This window comes from Sus scrofa, chromosome 15 (assembly GCF_000003025.6).
Source record: "Sus scrofa isolate TJ Tabasco breed Duroc chromosome 15, Sscrofa11.1, whole genome shotgun sequence".
NCBI lineage: Eukaryota > Metazoa > Chordata > Mammalia > Artiodactyla > Suidae > Sus > Sus scrofa.
The window spans coordinates 75,162,401-75,181,781 of record NC_010457.5 but is presented as its reverse complement, the minus strand read 5'-3'; the positions used below and the strand labels follow the sequence as shown (position 1 = coordinate 75,181,781).

Below are 19,381 nucleotides of genomic sequence, written 5' to 3'. Positions count from 1 at the left end.
GAGTCAGGGAGAAGTTAGAGCTAAATAGGCCAAAGTAGGTTTTTTCCCAAGACTCCTACGATGACCTGTGGAAAACTCCCCAGAAAGCAGAATGACTGAATATCTGAAATGAAAGTGAAACCTTGCCAGGGTCAGTGGTCCCTCCTGAGAGGGTGGGATCCCTGAGGCCCTGGGCCAGCAGCACCGTGTGGGTCCTGGTGAAGTCCCCCGTCCCACCATGGCCCTTGGCACTGTGCTGGAACCAAGGTTCCTGCTGCACCCTCCCCTGCCCTGGACAGCGTCCATACCCCTGTGCTCCCCCAGGGTTGTCCAGTGGCTGGTCATCTGACTGTGAGATCTAAAGATGCTTAAGAGCCTCCCTTGGAAGGCACTTGGGGGCCAGACTACTGGAATAAGCTACTAGTTAAGGTGGCCTTTGAATAAAACCTCATAAAATTGCCCCATAAGACATGACATTTTTTCTTTCCCAGACAATACTGTTCTATTGTTGTCCCACCAGCCTACACAGAGCACTGGGTTGAAATGCTTTGATCACAGCAGGTGGCTTACTAAAATGGGCTGCCTCTTCTTTGCCTCTTAGCTTCTGGAGACACTGTAGTGATAAAGAAATGGGACAGAGGCCTCAGAGTCAGGAATATCTGCCTCTGAAGAAACCTAAGCTTGCAGGGAGGGTATTGCTACTCCAATCACAAGTGGACACACAAAAGAACGACCTGGTGCCTCTGTGAAAGAGCAGCTAAGTGCCTGCCTGTGTCTGCAAGTAGCAGCACTGAGGTTATGCAGATGGAATTCTATATCATCCTCCATCCCTCTCAGGATGATCAGGTGTCACTGGGCATGATTTTAGCTTTTCAAGCAAAGAAAGGAGATGCCGATACAATCTGAGGCACTACCCGAGAGTCACATTCTTGGAAAGATTTAAAAATAAATAAATAAATAAATAAAATAAAATAATCTAAATGAACAATTTTCAAATGTTCTCATCTCAGGACCCTTTTATATTCTTAAAAATTATTGAGGATACCAAAAAGTGTTTGTTTATGTGGGTCATATCTATCAGTACTTATCAAGCAGGACATTGAAACTGAGGAATTAAAAAAAAACATGTATAGCACAGGGAACTATATCCAATCTCTTGGTATAGAACGTGATGGAAGATAATATGAGAACAAGAATGTGTGTGTGTGTGTGTGTGTGTGTGTGTGTGTAGACTGGGTCACTTTGCAGTACAGTAGAAATTGACACAACACTGTAAATCAACTATACTTTAATTAAAAAAAAAACCTACGGCGTTCCCATTGTGGTGCAGTGGTTAATGAATCCGACTAGGAACCATGAGGTTGCGGGTTCGGTCCCTGCCTTTGCTCAGTGGGTTAACGATCCGGCGTTGCCGTGAGCTGTGGTGTACGTTGCAGACTCAGCTCGGATCCCGCGTTGCTGTGGCTCTGGCGTAGGCCAGTGGCTATAGCTCCGATTCGACCCCTAGCCTGGGAACCTCCATATGCCGCGGGAGCGGCCCAAAGAAATAGCAAAAAGACAAAAAAACAAAAACAAAAACAAAAACAAAACCTACCAGTGGGTTTTTGCAAGAAAACCAAAAATTCAAAATAATATAATATTTAGGAATGATATATGTTCCTTAACAGAGCTAAATATGGTAACAAAATAAGTATCAAAAATTAACATAAAAATGTAAAACATGTAAAATGCATTCATTAAGGTATTTTAAAGTTCATTATCGATTAATTCACATAAATACACTTACAAAAATTACCACATTTTCCAAAATTTAAAAAAAAATGGTAAGAAGAGTGGCACTGTTCCACATGATTGCAGATCTCTTTGATGTCTGGTTCAAGACATAAGAGTTGGATTCTCATCACTGCATATATATTCAATCCACTGCCCTGTTATTTTAGTTAAAGAATGTAAAGAAAATCTAGTATCACACAGTTGGAAAAGGGAGAAGTATCTTAATTGTCTTTTCAGATAGTTATGCGTACTATTTTTGCTATTGTACCAAAACTCAACAACCATAGGATATCTCTTTTGTTTGTTTGTTTGTTTGTTTTTAATGGCTATACCCGCTATGGAAGTTCCCAGGCCAGGGATCAAATCTGAACCACAGCTGCAACCTACACTACAGCTGGCACAATGCCAGATCCTTAAACCACAATGGGATCCTGTGCCACAATGGGACCTCCCAACAAGTGGGACATTTATAAAGGTTAGTCGGCAATGTGGAATTTGAATGCGTATCAATACAGTCTTCATATTTTGTTACATAAAACCCTTTGGTCTCTTTGACCTTTGAGTGGATCTTTCACTCAGGCATGATTCTGGAGCATCCTGCATCAGCCACTTGGAAAATATTGGCTCATGGAATTCATGAAACAGTTTATTATACAATATCTTAAAAGTCACATTTATTAAGGTCACTACAAGTCTTCTGAGAAAAAGCCTAGGTACTGAGATGCTACCAAGCTCTTGCTGGGGGGCACAAGTCTTCCAAAGATCTAATTTTCAAGAATTTTATCATCGACAACAAATAATGTCAATGGTTTTACTTGACAGGTCCACTCTGCATTTTCAAGAATATGTCTACCAAATATACAAGGTGGAAACCATAGATTTTCCATCATTCTTTCAAGTGAAAATGAGATTTGCTCCAGGGAAAAAAAACCAGCTAGTTGAGCCCAAAAAGCAAAGCACTGACTGCATGTGATTTTTCTTGAGACATACTGTACAGTGTCATGCGGCAGAAGCTAGCCATGCTTCCTTCCCATTTCATCACACAAAATAATTTTTTAAAGGTATATTCAATCATAAAGATTTACTAAAAGTAATACTTTTTACTGCTTCAACAAAAGCGATCTCAGGTGAAACTGACATTTTTTCCTTCCTGCAAGCATGTGGCAGTGAAGAGTACAAAAACCACCCATACTGCTGGGTGCCACTGCTTGCAGTTTTGCCCACTGTTACTTGCGCACACTCAGGGCAAATTTCAATGCAACAAGAAAGGCAAATGATATCTTAGTGTTATTATGAAGATGGATTTGAGGTTGCAGACCTTCTGAAAGGGTCTCAGGAATCTCCAGGTGTCTGCAGAACACGCTTAGACAAATTCTTTCCAATTATTGTTCTAGGAGATGATAATTAGTATTATTAATAACAGCTGCACCACTCAGGATACACTAGATCATGTGGCAATAAAAAAAGCCCTTAAAATCTCAGTGGTTTATAACAAAGGCCTATTTCTTTTCTTTTTCTTTGTCTTTTTAGGGCCACACTCGTGGCATATGGAAGTTCCCAGGCTAGGGGTCAAATGAGAGCTGTAGCCACCGGCCTGTGCCACAGACACAGCAACTTAGGACCCGAGTCACATCTGCCCCTACACCACAGCTCATGACAATGATGGATCCTTAACCCACTGAGGGAACCTGCATCCTCATGGATACTAGTCAGATTTGTTTCTGCTGAGCCACGATGGGAACTCCAAGGCCATTTCTGCATACTACCAATTGGTTGGGCCGGGGGGGGGGGGCTCTGGGTTTATCACCAGCACTTAGGGGCCCAGACTGATGGAGCAGCCTCCATCGCAGATGTTACCAATCACTGTACCAGAGGGGAAAAGACCCACTAGAGGGTCTCACACAGGCAATTACCTACTCCAGTCCAAATGTGACTCTAGTCAGTTCTACTCACAGCCACCAGTCACAAAGCCCCATCCAACACTAGAGGGCACATGGCTGAGAAATACAATCTTCCATGAGCCTGAGGGTAGTAGAAAGCTGGCAATATCTGGTTAAAGTGACACTTAACATATACGGAGCATCTGTTATGTATCAAGCACTGTCCCAACAGCACGTATCACTTATGTTCACAACACTCCCATGAGGAAGGTTGTATGAACTCTCTTCTTTGGACCAGAACAGAAAGGCACAGAAAGGAAAAGTGACTTACTCAAGGTCACACCAAATTAAGAATGGTGCAGGGATGGGATTAGTAGATGCAATCCATTACATTTAGAATGGATAAGCAAAGAGGTCCTCCTGCACAGCACAGGGAACTATACCCAGTTTCTTGGGACAGACTATGAGGGAAGATAATATAAGAAAGGAAATGTGTATATATATTCCTTTCTTATATTATATATATGACTAGGTCACTTTGCTATACAGCAGAAGTTGGCACAACATTGTAAATTAACTATACTTCAATAAAAATAAATACATTAACTTAAAAAATCTAAAAAAGAGTGGTGCTGGGCAGGGATGATCTCTAGATCCCATGCCTCTGACCTCTAAGAAGCCATATTACCCACAATTTTTCCCCAGTCTAGAACAAAATGAGAAAAATAGGAACATTTTCATAATGATAAATTTAAAGGATTGTCCTTTATTACAAGGTGTCCTTTCTCCTTTAAAATGTTACATAAGGAGTTCCCGTCGTGGTGCAGTGGTTAACGAATCCGACTAGGAACCATGAGGTTGCGGGTTCGGTCCCTGGCCTTGCTCAGTGGGTTAACGATCCGGCGTTGCCGTGAGCTGCGGTGTAGGTCGCAGACACATATCGGATCCTGCGTTGCTGTGGCTCTGGCGTAGGCCGGTGGCTACAGCTCCGATTCGACCCCTAGCCTGGGAACCTCCATATGCCGCGGGAGCAGCCCAAGAAATAGCAAAAAGACCGAAAAAAAAAAAAAAAGTTACATAAAAGGTCCTTTCTTTTATGAACTAATAGTAATAAGTGGTCAGTGTTTTTAAAATGTCTAGGAAAAGTGAAAGGTTGGCAACTTTAAGTTAGTTCCTTTTCCTAATTATTTTTGTTCATTTCAACTGAGCCAAAATATAAAAATTTGTGACCATGAGTTTGGAAGGTTTTTTGATTTGTTTTTGTTCTTAGCACTATGTTTTGATTCAACCAAATTTTGGTCATTATGTGCTAGGTACTGCTCTAAGCTCTGTCAAGCATTGTACTGGATGGTTTCATGGACATTGTTTTATTAAATCTATGCCATACTGCTTCCTTATTAAGAGATGAAAGCAAGCATTTTTTTTCCCCTAAAGCTAACTGAAACAGGAAATATCTGGAGCATGGCAGGTGCCTCAAAGGCAGTTAAAGCACTCATAGCAATGGACACTGGTTATTTTCTACCAAAGTTACCAGAGAGAAAACATAAGGCTGCCAACAAGTTTCTTGCTAAACTTAATCTCTGTAAGGGTTCTTTTACAAGATGTAGGTTTTCTCTCAGGTTAAAGACCAAAAGAGCAACACACTGATTTCACCAGCTGGGCCCTAACTTGACAATGGATGATTTCCTGCAAAGAACTCCAAACACAAGCAGGGTTCACTGGCTGAGGGCCCAGGCAGTCAAGCCAAACAGCAGCCTAGTTAAAACGGACACAGGGCTCAGACACAAGCAAGCTGTTCTGAGCTCCAACATAATCATATTTATTAGCTTCCCTTAGAAAATTTAGATGCACAGGAGAAATATTCATTGTGAACTGGTGTTGACAGAGAGAATCACAACAAAAATTAAGCCTTGAGAAATCAAAGGTAATTCAAACAATACTGAATACCAAGGATATACCTGCTGCTTTTTAATAAGATGCCTTAACGATTTCTTTTTTACAAAAAGAAGGAAGAAAGGAAGAGAGGAGGGGAAGGGAAGAGAGAAGAAGGGATGGGAAAAAAAAAAGAAAAAAAGAAGGAAGGAAATAAATATCAAAAAGACAGACACACTTTAGTAGCATATAATAGAATACTTAAATTATAGGTCCATTATACCAAATGACTATATCCTGGCGAGTCCCTTCCCTCTGAGAAGATTAATAGTATGTATATCATCACTGACCTAATAACCACCAACCCTGGAAATGACCAAGACAGGCAATGTGTTCTGCCACCATAAGCATGAAAGTTCTTTTTTTTTGGCTGCACCCGTGGTATGTGGAAGTTCTTGAGTCAGGGATAGAACCCCCACCACAGCAGCGACAATGCTGGATACTCAACCCACTGTGCCACAAGGGAACTCCTCCAATTGCTTTTAAACTCCAGATTCTATTTGGAAACAGAGCAATTAAAAAAAAAAAGAGAGAGAGATGGCAATCCTAGGACGTTTCTAGAGGGAAAGAGTTTGTAAATATTAAAAGCCATTTTTAGAAAGACTCGTGAACCAATTAAGTTACAAAAAGTGATTTCTAAACTTCGTATTTTAAGATATTGATCCTAACAGTTGAAGTCATGCATTTGGATCAAATGTTTATAAATTCTGGTTGCTATTTGAAAATGGCTGTTTAAGTTCATTGTCATTTAATAAGGCAACCAAAGAAACATTTTTAATAAGCTTTCTATTTAACAACCCTCTGGATAGCCTTCAGAAGCTGATTTCCATGTTATGGTTGTCAATGAGCATCTTCAAACATCTCTATTCTGTAATTAGAGGGCAGGCTGTTTTCAGAGGGTGAGGGTTAACTGTGCAATATAGAAGGTAGGGATGTATTTGGCAGCAGGATAAACCATAAATCCTGGCTGATGGCTGGAATGGCAGGTCCTCCGGGTGGGAGGGCAGTGAGGAGGGAACCATCAGGGACTTGCAGTGATAGTCAGCAAGATGCAAAGGAGAAGAGCAAGGGCTACAATTCACTAATGAGAAATGGCAGCAGAGGAGAAGGCCCTCCTTATTAAAACCTGTGTGGAGTAACAAGCACATATGGTAGAAGACAAATTCCCATTTTGTGCAAGAAGCAAGAATAAGCCAGGAACGTGCAAGAGTACTCTAACTAAGGGGAGAAGGGAGAGGTGCCAGGTGGCTAAAACATGCTATTAGCATTGACCAGGGGAAAATAAAGTGTGTGTGTGTATATATATATATATATATACACTGTACATTGACAATATGTATAGAGACTTTCCTGGAAAATGACCCTTTTTGTAGGCTTTTCCTACACTGATGCAAGATATGTTAGAACCATATCAAATGCCACACTTTAATGCTTGAAAATAATCCACTTACGGTAATGATTAAGAAAATGGTCATTTGGCTTAAAAATAATGAAGACTCTATGAGAGAGTCCTCTTGGTTCGGTGAAAAGACATGGTAGATGCAAGCTGGGGAACCTCAAGCAAATGGGAGAGGCTTGGTGACTTTTAGTGCAGCAATGTCTCCCCGGGACTAGGCTTCTGGGGGCCAAGTACAGTCAGTTTCGCTTTCATTAATCTCGTTGAGTCTAAATGGCATCCTTAATTCTCACTAAGCAGAAGAAGAACCAATAAAATGGCAAAGAGCTGAAGAGGGCAAGACACATCTAATGTCTCATCTACAAGTGAATCTCAGAGATTGGGTTGGTAACGAATTCTTTCCCACATTGCACAATCTTGAAAATTTTACATAAAGTCACTGTACATCAATTTTCCCAACTACAAGAGCAGAAAAATAATCGAACTTCCTTCTTTGTTACACAAGTGTTTTCTGTGACTTCTCGGAAAAATGCTCCTCAAAAGAAAATAAAATGTATATTATTCAGCCTTAAGAAGGAAGGCAATTCTGCCACAAGTTACCATATAGATGAACCTGAAGAAATTATGCTAAGTGAAATATGCCAATCACAAAAGGGCAAATATGGTATAATTCTACTGACATGAGGTACACAGAATTGTCAAATTCACAGAGACGGAAAGTAGAATGGTGGTTGCCAGGGTGGGGATTGGGGGAGGAGGGAATGGGGAAATGGTGATTATCGGGTACAGGGTTTCAGTTCTGCAGGATGAAAGGAGTTCTGGAAACTGGTGTCAATATGCATAACACTACTGAACTGTACAACTTACGAATGGTCAAGATGGTGAAGTTATTATTTTGTATTTTTACCACAATTAAAGATATAAAACATAAATAAATAAAATGCACAATGAGCTGCGCATAGGGCCTGGCACACAGGAGATAGTGTACAAGTGTACTGACTACAGGTATGAGATGGCGCCTCACATGAGACAGAGCAGATTTAACTGGCATACAGTCACTAAAGGATCTTCAAGTGTTTTCAGAAACTGATGCAGAGCGGTTGGAATGATGAGTGAGGGAAGCACAAATTATAGGTGTCACTGAGTTATCACTGAGTTATCTGCTATGGCTAAGTCCTTCCAGAATTAGACGACATATACCACACTAAAGCCATGCAGCCATATGGGTCAGGGAAGGTAGCCTTTTGCCGGCCTAGTGAACCACTGCTGTAGGAGAGTGGCAACAGCGGGCCTGGGAGAAGCACTGAAGGTACTAGACCACAGACTCCAACACACTCTTCAGCTGCCACTTGGATACTGTGTGATTTGGCAGAATCCTGATCTAACAAAAAAATGCCATATCACAGTATTGGGCTCCATCATAACATGCAGTCCTGTTTGCAAAGGAGCTTGGAAGATTACCATCAGTCAGAAGACATTCTGATGACTCTATGTGTTCATTCACCCTAAACTCACTGGTCCCCACCACAAGCAGGTGCATTGATAGTTACAAGAGGTATAAAGATGATTATACCCTGCTCTTTGCCCTCCAAGTCTGGTGAAGGGAGACAGGCAGGTCATCACACTGTTAAAAATACAGTATGGTAAGTACTGGGCACTGGCAAACTAGCAATAGAGGAAAAAGTGGTCAAAGACCATGGGAAATTCGAATAAGGCTTCAAAGAAGAGATTCCTTTGTGGCTTGGTCTGGTCTAGGAGGAAGGGGATAGAGTAGATTCTAGCCACAGGCAAGATCTTATAAAAAACAAAGATACATAGAAAAAAATGTGTTTCAACAATGGTAAGAAGATTATCTGTAACTAAGACATATGTGTGTATCAGAAGGGGGAGAGAAGGGTGGGCGATAAGGCAGGAGAGGTGGGTTTGAATCGTGGTAACAATCCTGAATATCACTCCAAGTATTCTGGCTTTGTCTTAAAGGTTTGAAAAACATACAAACTCTTCAATGGCAGTGAAAGGAATGACCATTTAGGTAGGAGGACCATTTAGGAGACTGTCGATTAAGCAAAAGTAGAGAGAACTCAAACTAAATGTCTCAGCCACGTTAAGCGAGTAGGTCCCAAGGATGTAGAGAGGCAAGAAAAGGAAAACGTCTTGCCAACATAATCGTTAGTTATCAAGCGAGTAGGTCCCAAGGATGTAGAGAGGCAAGAAAAGGAAAACGTCTTGCCAACATAATCGTTAGTTATCAAGATTACTGGAGTGGAGTTCCTGAATCCGACCAGGAACCATGAGGTTGCCGGTTAGATCCCTGGCCTTGCTCAGTGGGTTGGGGATCCGGCATTGCTGTGAGCTATGGTGTAGGTCATAGATGCAGCTCAGATCTGGCGTTGCTGTGGCTCTGGCATAGGCCAGTAGCAACAGCTCTGATTAGACTCCTAGCCTGGGGAACCTCTATATGCCGCTGGTGCAGCCCTAAAAGGACAAAAAGACAAAAAAAATTTTTTTTTTTTTTTTTAAATACTGGAGTGGAACAAGACTAAGGGATGATGATGTCTTGGGTCAGAAACATTTTGTACATAAGGTTCAGTCTCCTCATTCATAAAAGGAAGATAAATAATAAATGGTCAGGCTAGGTCTGGAGTCATTGTGAGGATTACTGATAAAATAACAAGAAGAACATAATACTATTATGTTGACTAGATATGTGGAAGTATGGACCCCGGAGGCTTTGGGACAGGAGAGAAATATGTAGAAGTTATTAGTACTGAAGTTATGGTTGACAGTGCCAGAGGGTGATAAGCCTGATCATTCAGGGAGTGACCTCCTGCAATCTAGGACCAGACCCTGGGTACACACAAATATGCAGAGCATAAGCACTGGGATAGAAGCCAAGAGAGATGGCTTTGAAGGAGTGGTCCAAATATGGGAATCTGGAGAAAACAGCCTCATGGGCAAAAAAAAAAAAAAAAAAAAAAAGCAATGAATAGCCAAAAGTGCCAATTCTGCCCAGAAGCTGGTAAGATGAAGGATAGAATGAGTGGGTTTAACACTTAAGAGGGCAAGGGTACCCTCAGCAAAAGCTATTCCAGTGGCCGGGAGGGGTGAAAACTAGATCACAGTTCACTTAGGAATGCTTTTTATTTTCCTGATATATTTTGATGCTAGATAACTCTTCAGTTGGGGAAAACTTCATTTTGTAGGGCTGGACACTAAAATTTTATTCTCTCCCAGGAGCTACAAGTACACTTTTTCTTCCTTATTTAATTTGGAGACCAGGGGGACTTGCTAATCAGACTGAGAGAAAATTAATGCTGTTAAGATTCATTGCTCGCTCTCTCTCTCTCTCTCTCCATATATATATATATGTGTGTGTGTGTGTGTGTGTGTGTGTGTGGTGTGGTGTCTTTTGCCCTTTTAGGGGTGCATGCACGGCACATGGAGGTTCCCAGGCTGGAGTCTAATTGGAGCTGTTGCTGCCAGCCTACATCAGAGCCACAGCAATACCAGATCTGTGTCCTGCAATGTGGGATCCGAGCTGCATCTGTGACCTACACCACAGCTCATGTCAACACCGGATCCTTAACCCAATGAGCGAGGCCAGGGATTGAACCCACAACATCATGGTTCCCAGTCAGATTTCGTTTCCTCTGTGCCATGATGGGAACTTGCTATGTATTTTTTCATGCAGTAAATAACACTAGGTTGGGGGGGAGGGAAGAGGGAAGAGACACTAGGAATAATATATAAAATAGTGCAAACCAAAGTAGAGAATGTTCTGTAATAATGCCAAAAGTAGTAGTAATACAGTGCTGATGGGAAAATAGAAGTGAGTGCTTTTGTGACTCAACACCATCTGCCAAGGGCCACTAAAGACACATGTCTGCAAGCCTTTACAACATACCCACTCTTACCTTTCTTTTGATATCAGTGAACTGGGAAAACATTAAAGACCAATAAAACGACAGCTCCAGGATATAATAGTAGTGAAGGTCAGGCGTGAGTGGCTGAGGATCAGAGAGAAAAAGGAAAGATTAATAATTAATAATTAATCTGTGTTCCAAACATCTCAAGCTCAGTGTTGAAAAATGACACAGTCTTACATCTCCACAAATTCCCATCCCATTCTCTCTGTGGATGAAGAAACTTTGAGGGATGCCTCTAACCCACAGCTTGATGGCATTAGTTTTTTTTTTTTTTTCATCTCCAACCAAAAAAGTGTGAAAAAGCATGCACAATCAGTACTGGTACCCAATACACTATTCATTTTAACAACCACATTTATTGTTCTCTGATGTGCATATCTACAAGAGTCCTTTAGGTAACCTGCAAAAAAACAAAAAATCTAACATACTCAGAAGGAGTAACTCTGGACACGTCGTCTGAGATTCTACAGTAAGGGACAATGGAAGGAGGTGAGAGAAACTGGAAGACTGACTGGGTCCCTGAGGCATAGTTTCAAATTGTGCATTTAGTGGAGCTTTCTGGTTTCTAGGAAATGTTCTGGACATTGTAAATGGTAAAAAAAAAATTCAAAAATATTCATTAAAAGACCAGGGGGACAAGGAAGAGATACAAGGTTAGGTAGCCAAGCAGGAAATCTGAGATCAAGTCCCAGCTCTGAAGTGAAATTAGGTCTAAAACTTGGGCCTTAGTTTACTTGTTGTAAAACGGAGGTAATACATGCCCTACCTGTTTCAGAGGTTCAGGAATGGGGAGAGGCTCAGAGAGGCAGCGGAGGTCAGTAATATTTATTTTGCACATAAACCCGTATAAACACAACAGAGTTTATTAAAAAAACATTTTCGATGAGTTGTTTTTATTTGTTGTATTGAGTTGTAATGAAATAACTTGCTTTTATCAGAATCAATGAAGGAGCTTTGAAACTCTTGCCACAACCACATCCACACCAGTACACACAAAGCAAACACAGTTAAAATCATGAAATGCTCTGCAAACCAAGAGCAGCATAACAAGCAGGTATTCACTTAAATACCAGCTCTAAGCATGAACATCAAGGAAAACATTTGTCCCTCTCATTGATCTTTGCCAACAAAACACACGAAGACAGGATCCTCTCCTACCAGCAAGCCTAAGTGCTGAGTGATAATGAGCATCTATGTTTTTATCAAACTTCAGCATCATCCTGGAGGGAACATATTTTCCCCTGAACTGTCTTTTTAAAACTCAAAGGCATTAGTGACAAGGGATGGGTGTTCAGGTCAGACGTATGGCAGCAATGAAGTCCAGAAAATAGGGTGGCTCAGTGAACCCGACTAGGATCCATGAGGATGCAGGTTCGATTCCTGGCCTTGCTCAGTGGGTTAAGGATCCAGCATTACTGTGAGCTGTGGTGTAGACTGCAGACAAGGCTTGTATCTGGCATGGCTGTGGCTGTGGCCAACAGCTGTAACTCCGATTTGACTCCTAGCCTGGGAACTTCCACATATGCTGCAGGTGAGGCCCTAAAAAGCAAACAGCAACAACAAAAACCCAAAAAAAACTAGGGTGCTTGGTTTCAGGACCCTTGAAGCCAAGGTTAAATGTTGATGTTCATGCTGATTTCATGCTGATCACCCACTGCATCACTGCCATCACCCCCTGGGAAAATGTCACAGTGGGCTGTGAGGACAAGTGAGAAATACATCTACAAACCATAGGAATCGAAAGAGAGGGTCCTAGCATCACAACAACTATAATAGCGAAGCCCTTTTCAGTTGACAACGTTTACCTACATGTGAAGACTCTTTGACTCTCATAAAAATCCTATAAGAGCAGTTCTACCATTTTCTAGATTGTATAATTGCCAGGAAACTTCTGTCAGTTAATTCAGGCTGAGAGGCTGATCCCAGGTCTCACAGCCAGTGAAGCCCTGCATTTGCCACATAAGGCTTCTCACTCCTAATTTGTGCTCTTTATGACAAGCTATACAAGGCCCAACTGAATGCACCTTTAAACTTAAAATGTACAGGTATATAAAAAGCATTATGCATGTAACAAATAAATGCTCATATACAAGGAGCACTGTCTTTAATAAAATTGAAGTAGACCACTACCCTTTCATCTAAAACTGTTCAATTATTTATTTAATATATATACTAAAGAGATAATATGATTCACAAGCATGCTCTATCATTAAAAGTATACTTTCAGGCTTAAGACTGACTCTGAACTGCAACCTATATATTTATGTAGACATAGTTACCCACAAAGCACTATAATTACATGCATAATAATTATATGCTGTTTAGTTTCCCTCCTCCACCACATACACAAGGAAAGCAAATAATGTTTTTTTAAATTAGAATATGGAATTTATCAAAGGTCATCACTGTTCCCACAAGCGATCACAAATCAGTCCTAGATTTGGGAAGCTATTTGCTGAATTATTCATTGAGAAGCAATGATAACTTATTAGAAGACAATCTTGATCTGAATCCTGACAGATGGTATCTTTCCTTCTATACTAATAATGTCCCCTATTTTTAAACATAACTGTATCTACTAAGCCCTCCAACTTTCATGTTGAATCTGAAATTCCATCTGTAAAACAGTCTGCAACTACATTTTGGGCCACTGCCCTAGCAACTAATTTTCTCAGAAATAAGCAATTTCTCAGCTGCAGCCATAAACATGAACATAATTTCAGACTACATGAGAGCTATGAAGAAGTGCGGGTGTTACATTTCACGTGGCATTTGTCTCAATATTGTTCACATGACAGAATTTGCCTCAAAAATGTAGTGCATTAGAGCACCTGCCACACTACCATTCGAGTAAAGGTTTCTAGACGCCTTTGATGTACTTTTGCAAATCAAACTCCAAAAATATATGGATTTTTCAACTTAGTGTACCATTACAGGACATGAAGAGAGCAGTAAATGGCAATCTTCCAAGTTTTTAAGATAGTAAAATGGTGGTTGGGCCTGAGAATTGTAATCGTGTGCAATAAGTGATTGGTTTCAATGTCGCTTTAGTCTCTATCAGATAGTCCAGAATGCTCCCCTTTTGCTGACCACATCATGTTGCTGATTTACAGTCTCCTCTAATTTGAATAAACTATGTAAAAGAGATGAAATGGAGAGGGTGAGATGACCTGGAAGTCTGGGGTTAGGAGATGCAAACTATTACATTTAGAATGGATAAGCAATGAGGTCCTGCTGTATAGCACGGGGAATATATCCAATCTCTTGGGGTAGACCATGATGGAAGAACCATAAGAAAAGGAATGTATATATACGTATGACTGGGTCACTCTGCTGAACAGTAAAGTAAATCAAATAGACTTTAATTAAAAAACCAACTATACTTTAATATAAATCAACCATAATTTTAAAAATTTAACACATTTTTAAAAAGGAGATAGAAATGCAAACTGGAATCCCACTTCAACGTGTTCCTAGTCTGAACTTGCCAGAAGAGTATCCAATGCCAGTCCCTACTCCCTGTTGCAATACTGTCAAGAGAAGTTCAGGCACACCCACTCCTCATCAACCCTGTGCCACCAGCAAGACCAAATGCCTCTAAAAAGCCAACCCAAAGAATCTCAAACTCAAAAATCCAAGTTGCTCATCACAATGCCTATCTCTATTTTGTCACCAAAAAAATCTGGCTGCATTTATTTCTCTTAAATAATATAATTGTTTCTCTTAAAAAAAAAACAATTGAAATAGAAATTCTAGAAGTTTTCAACATGAAATTTCTAGAAAAGTCCCAGCTTTGTTCGTCAAATAGTAATAGAACTAGGGACCAACACATGCTAATATTACTGAATTCGTGGACAGAGGTAAAGGTACGTCAGTGGGCAGGGATCCTTCCTGGGATGTGATTTTAATCCCATTTTCAACAATGCTATTTTTGTCTACGTGGTACAAGCCCACTTTTCTGCGTTCAAGGAAACAGTGCTTGATTTACACATTTAGGAGCCTCCAAAGCCACCAAGTGAGCCAAACTCACCATGTCCCCTCCCTCGAGCTTTGCCCACTAGCCTTCGAGACAGGCTGGGGCTACTATCAGGCTTTCCTCAGTAATTAGAAGCAGATGGGCCACTAGGAACTATCCACCTGTTGAAGTGACTGTATCATACTCTCCAGCAAATGCACTTTCCTCACTGAATCCATCTGCTCAAGCAACTGAGCTTTCATTCTGAACTTTACTGACACAAACTACCTCCCTCACAAGTCCACGGTCACCATCAAGCAGCAGGGGCAGGGGGAGGGGGGCAAAAAGCAAGGTCGCTGCCAGCCTGCTGAGACCTGCCTAGAACCATGACACTGACCTAAGAAAGACACCCTATGTGTGTAAAAACCCTCATAGTCATGTGTCCTTACCTGATAGGGGTAGTTGTACCAGCAGTGTCTTGTATTCCACAGCCAGGGGGTCTGAAAAATATGACAAAGAAACACCTTTTACATGTTTTGGAAAATAAGCAGGATCAGAGGTGTTTATGACAGTTCTTGCATGCCCCACTCCCATATGTGGGGATTTTGATAATCTACCTATGAGAACTGAAGGACTTAGCACAATTAGGAACAAGACAGCAAAGCAATCAGGATTGCATCACACATCAGCTCTGGGTAATCTTCTAAGATCAACTGGCAGTACTTCAGGCTACTCCCAGGACAGAGTCCTAGCTGGTGTTTTTTTATGTTTTGCTGGTCACGGAGCTCCATCCCTGCTAGGTAATCAGCCTCAACAGGAGAGCCCTTCAGCTGTCTCACCATGACTAGATGCAAATCATCAATCTCGCTATTATCAATAAACAATGCTGACAGTTGGTGCAAATTACCCTGAAACTCCTCCAACTCAGTGTTTACAAAGTGACATTATTATTCAATTGTTTCATGCCTTGGCCAGGGGTCAGTAGCAAGCAGGTATACTTATTTCAATAGGACAGCTCTGACTAAGCCCAGGCCTGAGGGAATTCCTCAGAGTACATTCCCTTCCCTGACTCATGGTCAAGATCTTTCGAAGACAAAACAATCCTTAATTTAACATCCATCGCTTGCCTTACCGCACCATAAAATCAGAGAGAACATCTAAGTATACACACAGATTCCAAACATTAAGCTGGGGGGTGGGGGTGGTATGGATTTGAACAGACAGCTGAACCATCCCATATGCCAGAAATAAGCTTTCTCATATTTTTGTATTAACTGCATAATTCTTTGGCATCCCTGATCTATAGCTATCAGTACTTGGTGGTATACATCTATATATATTTGCTATACATCTCCATGTTTCTTATTATTAAGAAACATAATTTATCATTAATCCAATCCTTGGGTGTGTTTATATATCTCAAAATGATAATGCTATCATTGAAAAATTAATGTCAGATATAGTTGTACTGACCTAACCTCCTTATCTTGTTTCAGGCCCTACAGGATCAAAAGTTGCTGCCACTTGCAGTAAGGTAATATAGTTGTCTCTCTGAAAGGCATCGAGGTATCCTTCCACCTGCCATCATCCTTATCAGGCCTTCACCCATGATCATGAGGATGAAGAGATTAGCTAATATCTGTTGAGTCCTACCTATGACCACACACTTTTTTTTGAGGGTTTCTCTCCATGATCTCTTATGTATTTAACCAACTGAAAAGTTGTTTCTCATTACATAGCCCCACATGCTTTTTTTTTTTCCCCTGCTTTTGCTTTTTAGGACTGCACCTGCAGCATATGGAAGTTCCCAGGCTAAGGAATTGCAGTTGGAGCTGTAGCTGCCAGCCTACGCCACAGCCACAGCAACGCAGGATCCAAGCTGTGTCTGCAGCCTACACCTCAGCTCACGACAATGCTGGATCTTTAACCCACTGAGCGAGGCCAGGAATCCAACCAGAGTCCTCATGGATACTAGTCGGGTGTTACCACTGAACTACCATGGGAATGCCCCACGTACTTTTAAAGGATCTTACACGTGTATGAGCTCATTGAATCCTTCCAGTAACCAGTGGTAGTCTTTGCCTCGTTTTATAGGTAAATTGAGACCCTGAGTCTGTAATTAACCACCATGTTAAATAGCCCGGCAGTACCAGAATTGGAAATCAAACTCAGACTGTCTGGTCTCAAAGCCACACATGGCCACTGTGTACTCTGCCTTTGAGTCTGTTAAAAACTGAACCAGACCTCAGTTTAGGGAATCAGACTGAAGTAAAAAGCCATGCCATGCCCTAAACCTAATGATGTCTGGGGATCTTTACAGCCTCCTTTCATTCAATCACTCCTGCTTCTTCCTTTTTTCCTAGTTTCACCACCTGCGCAACGCTGTATGTATCATATGATCTCACTGCACTTAACTTCCTGGGTGTCTAAGTCGCACATCTGTCTGTCTCTTCCATTTTTCTCGTCCATGACATCTATGTTCATGACTGACCAACCTCACAGGGTGATTGTGAGCAAATGAGAGAGAAAGTATGAAAATGCTGCAGAGGCTTCCGAAGTTTAGGAGTATACAGACTTACGGATCAGATAAACAAAAAATGTCCACTGACAAAGATAAAAAAAAATAATGAATAAAAAGAAAAATAATTTGAATTCTTATCACTATTAACAGCCCATTTAGAGTCCTTTTTTCTATATAATAAATATATAAATACAGATATAGGTAGACTTATTCTTAGACACACACATATATGCATTATTTTTAAATGTGGGCACAAAACACCAAAATCTATTTTAAAGTATACTGCAAATGTCAGTTGCTACCTTTCCCTCAGATAAAGTTTTTTGCTATCTCCACAACTGGTTGAAAGTCTCTGAGGGAAAACTATGTCATATTCACATCCTCTCCCCTCAAGGATGAGACACCCAAGTTGACAGTTTCAGCATTCATCTACTGAATGCTAATGAGAAGGAAGAGAAAATTAAATGCAAGGCCCATAAAGACTTGTATTTTTCTGAACGTACCAGTCCCAAGCCCACTTGGAATGTGTATGTTTGCCTCTAAAGACACAGCAGGAATCTCTTCCACTACAACCATCCTTCCCTCACAGGCAGGAGAGCAAAGGTATGACTCCCAGGGACCCAGGAAGATCCATCATTTAGAGCTTCCTTTCTTTCCCTGTAAGCTTCTTGGATCATTGGTTTGCTTCTAACATGCAGGCTTTTTCCTGGGTGCATCAGATGTGCATCACCTGGACCTGCTTGTGTCATGTGCTGAAACCTAGCTGAACCTGCAGAAACAGTGGGTGAGTCCTGGTCTCTCACTAGGCCCCGCCCATCTGAAGCAGGAGCACAGAACACTGAGAATTTAATGGGGCTCCCAGGGCCAAAGCTCAGCCCGCAAGCTTGTTTGCCAAACATATTTTTTATTTTTTTGCTTTTTAGGTCCGCACCTGTGGCATATGGAATCAGAGCTACAGCTGCTGGCCCACACCACAGCTATAGCAACATGGAATCTGAGCCGTGTCTGTGACCTATATACCACAGCTCAGGCAACACCAGATCCTTAACTTGCTGAGCAAGGCCAGGGATCGAACCCTCATCCTCATGGATCCTAGTCGGGTTCATTAACCTTTGAGCCACAAAGGGAACTCCCTGCCAAACATTTTAATAGTTGAAAGTTCACAAGGTTACTTCACAGTACATGTTCACATATACCTCCTGCCTGACAATACTGGAAATTAATATCACCTTATACCTACATTTTTCTAGGATCTCTGGTTATATAGCCCCCAAAACTCTTTGAGACAGGTAGAACAAATACCACCTTTCCCAATTTACAGATGAGAAGACAAGTCCATGAAAAGGTGATTTTCCTAATTTCTAAGAGCTCAACACTAGCATACAAATCTGGATTGGAAGTTCATAACTTAATGCATTAGGTATAACTTCAGTTTCAACTGATACCATAAACCTATCATTTTTAATCAGTTTTTCTAGGTATCTTTTTTAGAATCATTTCCACATTCATTCGATATTAAAGTCTGTATAGACACTAACATAATTAAGAACATAAAAAGCTGCAGTATTTAGATGTCAAGGAAGAATAATGGTGATGAAAAAACACACTGAAAACCCTCATTTTAGAAGGAGGGGCCTAGCATCTTCCTACATCATTAAATTATAGTTCTGTATCTAGGACAGAGCAAGGCGATTCAAGCATATTTTCTGGAAATAGACATGTCTTTTTCAAGTGGTTATGAGGAAACCTTATCAACACTGGAAAATCCAAAAACTCAATGATCCTCAAATCTTGTCATTCAAATATCTTAAAATTCACTTCATTCCTCTCAGATATGTACACTTAAGTAATGCTATGAAGCACTTTACGGATTTTAAAGACTTTGCACATATAAATTCCCATAGTAACACTGTAAGTGCTCAAGCCAACATAGCCAGCAGGTGCCATAAGACAAAGAACATGCTGGTGTAGATGGTCCTCAAACCATTAAAATGTGGGCTCTGATTCAGCAGGTCTGGT

General features: G+C 41.0%; 1 protein-coding gene across 3 annotated transcripts in view; it reads right to left on the bottom strand.

The window, feature by feature from the left end:
- The window catches only part of CERS6 (ceramide synthase 6), a 334,471-nt gene that overhangs the window by 79,777 nt on the left and 235,313 nt on the right, over positions 1–19,381 (bottom strand). For all 3 annotated transcript variants that reach the window (XM_021075470.1, XM_021075469.1, XM_021075471.1), the window contains exons 5-6: positions 15,291–15,341; positions 10,875–10,967 (exon numbers count right to left, since the gene is read on the bottom strand). In XM_021075470.1, coding sequence (XP_020931129.1) covers positions 10,875–10,967; positions 15,291–15,341 — 144 coding nt within the window. The remainder of the gene's footprint in view (positions 1–10,874; positions 10,968–15,290; positions 15,342–19,381) is intronic.